This window comes from Gavialis gangeticus, unplaced genomic scaffold (assembly GCF_001723915.1).
Source record: "Gavialis gangeticus isolate Ggan-Ray unplaced genomic scaffold, GavGan_comp1, whole genome shotgun sequence".
NCBI classification, from domain to species: Eukaryota; Metazoa; Chordata; order Crocodylia; family Gavialidae; genus Gavialis; species Gavialis gangeticus.
In genome coordinates this window covers 126,414,837-126,419,193 of record NW_017729025.1, presented here as the reverse complement: position 1 = coordinate 126,419,193, position 4,357 = coordinate 126,414,837, and the positions used below count along the sequence as shown (strand labels likewise).

The window sequence follows — 4,357 nt, the reverse complement described above, 5'->3', positions numbered from 1 at the left end:
AGCCCTGCCAGTGGCCCTCACTCCTGACTTTTGCGGCCCCCTGGCCCTGCCAGGGCCCCTCAGGCCCAACCCACAGCTCTGCTGGTGCCCCTCACTGCTGACCTGTTGCCCCCTCCCTGAGCCCCACAGTGAGTGGGGAAGGGGGTGGGAGTGTATGTGTGGGGGATGCACCTACAGTGGGCAGGTGGGGTCCAAAGTGAGGATTGGGGGGCTAGTGGGGTCTGCGGGAGGGGGCAAGCAGGGTTTGTGGGGGTGTTACTGTGTCTGTGGGGTGGCTAGGGGGGATGGGGACTCTCTCCCCCACCCCTGAGACCAGGAGCTATTTTTAGCTCCCAACCCCTCTCCTACCCCCAGGGCTGGATGGCTAAAACTAGACCAGTGCCAGGAAGGGGCTAGGAAAAGTGCAGCCCCAGGGCTGTGGCCAGCAGGTGGCATTTCTCTGTCCTCGGGCTGTGCTGGGAACTGTATAGAACAGGGATGGGCAAAATGCGACCCACCAGGCCACTCTACCCGGCCTGTGGGGCCCCTAAAAAATTTAGAAAATTAATATTTATCTGCCCCTGGCTGCCTATCATGCAGTCCTCGATGGCTTGCCAAAACTTAGTAAGCGGCCCTCCACTCAAAATAATTGCCTGCCCCTGGTATAGAAGTTCAGGACAATTAGGTTGTTCTAAAAATGGCCAACCCAATCTAAGTTAGATGTACTTCAGAGGTAGGGTTAACTTAGATTGGGCTGGATTTTTAGATTGATCCAACTGTCCTGAACTTCCGTATAGCTCACACTTAGATCAACGTAAGTAGTGTAAGGTCTGCACCCGGGCAAACTAAGTTAAATAGAGTGACCATTTTTAATGCAGTGTAACTTCCCCCTAACCTCCATGAATGTCTGTACTTAGCCTTAATAGAACATAGAACAAATGCAAATTACTTGTGCTTTGGCATTTTAAGAACTAGTTGTGCTAAAAAATATACAAGATGTAACATGAATAAATGGATCATGATTGTTGAAACTGTGCAGATACACAGCCTTCTAGCAGGAGCTCTTGGAACTACAGTATTGTGTTTTTAGCCCTGTTTACACACAAATTTGTTTTTGTTTAACTAACAGTTTAGTAAAAACTAGTGCAGCATCTTGTAGACAACATTTTAAGAGTGGATTATATTAATTTAGCTGAACTCATTTCCTCATTAATGTGAGCTAAATTGAAATAAGACTGTTACAATCTAAGAATCTTCAGAAAGATTTTGCTTCTTTTTAATTAAACCTTTTTTTTTTTTTTACTGGTTTTATCTTCCCAGGTACCTTTCTTTCAGGTCTTGTTTATGCACAGATTTGAATGGTCTTAAATAAAGGCATATTTTTAAATCAGTATAATTAAACCAGTGCATATTTGTAAATTTCAGTGTAGTGTCATCTGTGGTTTTTGCTTTTTAACTAATATTACAGAAAATATGAATATGTAGTTATTTTTAAAGCATCAGTTTAATTAAATTTAAAAGCATGTTGGTTGCGAAACAATTAGTGCCTTTGAACTAGATTGGACAGACTAGTAGGGGTGTGCAAAACAGGCTGTATTCAATTCGGATTCGCTCCAAATCAGGAGACGGTGGTTCAGTTAGTTGATTTGGATCACTGTCCTCAACTCAATTTGGCTGAATCCAAATCTGAAGTTTTGATGCTGATTGCTTTAAATGTTTTTTCTATGTACCTTGAGGTACCAGGTGCAGCTCATGAATGCTGAGATGCTGGGGTGGATGGAGCGTCCCACAGGAGAGCAGGGGGTGCGCTCTGTGTGCTTGGCGGTGAACCCAGAAATGGACCGGAAGTCCTTCCAGTCCACTTTTGGATACGCTGCTGAGCATATCGGGATGCCCCCCCATTCCCTTCCAGCTTGGTGATCAGCCATGGGGGGACTTTTTAAACATGTTCCAGGGTGGGGGTGGGGGACACTGTAATTAGAGTGGCTGCAAGAATAGGTCTAATTAAAGTGCCCACAGCATCATGTGTATTCAGCGTCCTATGCTTCAAAATGGTGGCAGGGGTGCTTTAAAGCTTGTTTGATGAGCTGCAGTTAAAGTGGCCCCACCACTATTCTGAAGTGTGGGAATGTTGCAGTGCACTCAGGTGTCCTGCGCCTGAGAGCGGAGACTGCTCTGGGGAGACCCCTAGTGGCAGAAAGGGGGAGGCTCAGTTGCCGGTCACCAGGGCTGCACAGGTGCTGGCTGCCGGGGCAACTGGTAACCAGCTGACCAGGAAGGGGCAGGGCTTATCCCTTCTTAAGCCCAGATAGGAGGCCAGGAGGGTAGTCCCTCTCCAGCAGCCGTGGGAGTAGGGACTCAGTTTGGACAAGCAGAGGGGAGGACTCTGGCAGTGACAGCATCCCCCGGTCACTGCTGAGGTTGGGGAGCCCTCCTCCTCCCCCCCCGCTCCCTCACTCTCTAGTAGGGAGTAGAATTTTGTTTGACCGGATGGTCTAGTTTTTATGTTGTAGCCCAGGGGCTTTATGTTTTATGTTTACTGTTTTGACTGGAGGACCGGGTGGGGCTATTAGGGGTGGAGGAGGCCTCACAGGAGCTCCACAGTAGCGTGGGGTCTCCTGGTGCCAGAGAGGGCGCAGCTTTGTTTGGGGGCGCATTGGTCCCAGCCCTGGAGCTAGGGGGTGGCGAGAAGCCACGGAGCAAAGGGGGGTGGCGAGAAGCCCCGAGAGAGAGGGGGGCGGTGAGGAGCCCCAGGAGAGGGGGCAGTGAGGAGCCCCAGAGCGAGTGAGAGAGGGGGCAGTGAGGAGCCCTGGGAGTAAAGAGGAGGGCCAGAACATAACAAGGCCCAGGACAAACCACGTCAATTCCATCTGCGAGGCTTGGGCTGCAGTGTAGGGGAGGAAAAGGAGCCGTAGGTAGTGCCCCCGGTCACCGGGGTGCGGAAAAAATGGGCAGCCTCCCGTTGATTACAATCATCTTCTAATCAAGTAAGATCAAGGCATGGCAGATGAGTAAGCAGGCTGTTGGCCCATTACAGGAGGGTGGAGCCACTCCCAGAAAGGCTGTGATATTGATACTCCTGTCACAATGGTGCATTGGCCAGGAAACTTTTACACGGCAGAATGCAACATAAGACGTTGGTTTACCCGAGTAAAGAAGAGAGCCTTTGGGCCCATACAGAACAAGGAAAAACCTGTGGACCAGTTATATCAAAAGATGCAAGGGCTGCTGGACCAAGCCATGTGACAACAGACCCAGTTGGCTGCCGTGATCGAGAACACCCTGCTCTGACTGACGATGCAGGTAGGACTGTGCAGCTATGGAGCCCGAATCAACCCTGGGGCAGGAAAGGTGCCACTCCCATTGCTGACAGAAGTAATAATAGAGGGAAAAAGCGTAGTGGCAATGCTGGACTCAGGCTCAGTGCAGACCATGGTGCGGAGTGATGTGCTACCAGCATGGGAGAAGGGGAGAGCAGATTGTACAAGGGTGCGGTGTTGGTGCGAGGACCCCCTCAACTTTGACTGAGTGAGGGTCGACCTACAGGTAGGCAACAAGACCTGCCGGATGTTAGTGGGGGTCACAGAACACCTACCCTACCCAGTAGTATTGGGCGGCGACTGGCCTGAGCTGCTGGAAGAGATAGCTGGTGTGAGGGGTGCAGAGACCGCGGAGGGTTTTGTGGGGGAAACCAAACAGCCCCCCTCTGAAGAGGAAGGCGGAACAAAGGATCAACGTCGCCCGTTTGGAGGAAGATGAACACTTTCAGCTTGAGCAAAGCTGAGAGGCCGACTTTTGGGCGGCGCTGCAGGAACACCTAGCCCGAAGAGACAACGAAGTGCTAAGGCTGGAACTGATGGGGACTACCCCGAGGTTCGAAGTAAGAAACGGCCTCCTCTACCGGATTGAGCAAAAGAAGTCAGAAGGAGGGGAGGTTGCGCAGCTGCTGGTCCTGCGGCGGTATTGACAGGCCTTATTGAAGGTGGCTCATGAGCTCCCCATGGGCGGGCACCTGGGCCGGGACAAAACAAGCGTGCATTCAAGCAAGGTTCTATTGGCCAGGTCTAGTGCGGTAAATCGCAAGTTTCTGCACTTCGTGTCCTGCCTGCCAAAAGGTAAACCCAAGGCCGCCCCCAAAGACCCCTTTAATCCCAATGCCACTGGTAGAGGTTCCTTTTGAGAGGGTGGCGGTGGACATAGTCGGGCCACTGCCCTGGAGCAGCACTGGAAACCAGTACATCTTAGTTCTGCTAGATTATGCAACACGCTACCCAGAAGCTGTGCCAATGTGAACAATATCTGCCCTGAAGGTGGATGAACTCCTGAAGATATTCTCCTGAGTAGGACTCCCTGGAGAATTACTGACTGACCAGGGAAC

General features: G+C 51.1%; 1 protein-coding gene across 1 annotated transcript in view; it reads left to right on the top strand.

The window, feature by feature from the left end:
- The first annotated feature begins 3,101 nt into the window (after window positions 1-3,101).
- The window catches only part of CCDC73 (coiled-coil domain containing 73), a 102,299-nt gene continuing 101,043 nt past the window's right edge, over window positions 3,102-4,357 (top strand). Inside the window, exon 1 of the mRNA XM_019519962.1 lies at window positions 3,102-3,282. Coding sequence (XP_019375507.1) covers window positions 3,102-3,282 — 181 coding nt within the window. The remainder of the gene's footprint in view (window positions 3,283-4,357) is intronic.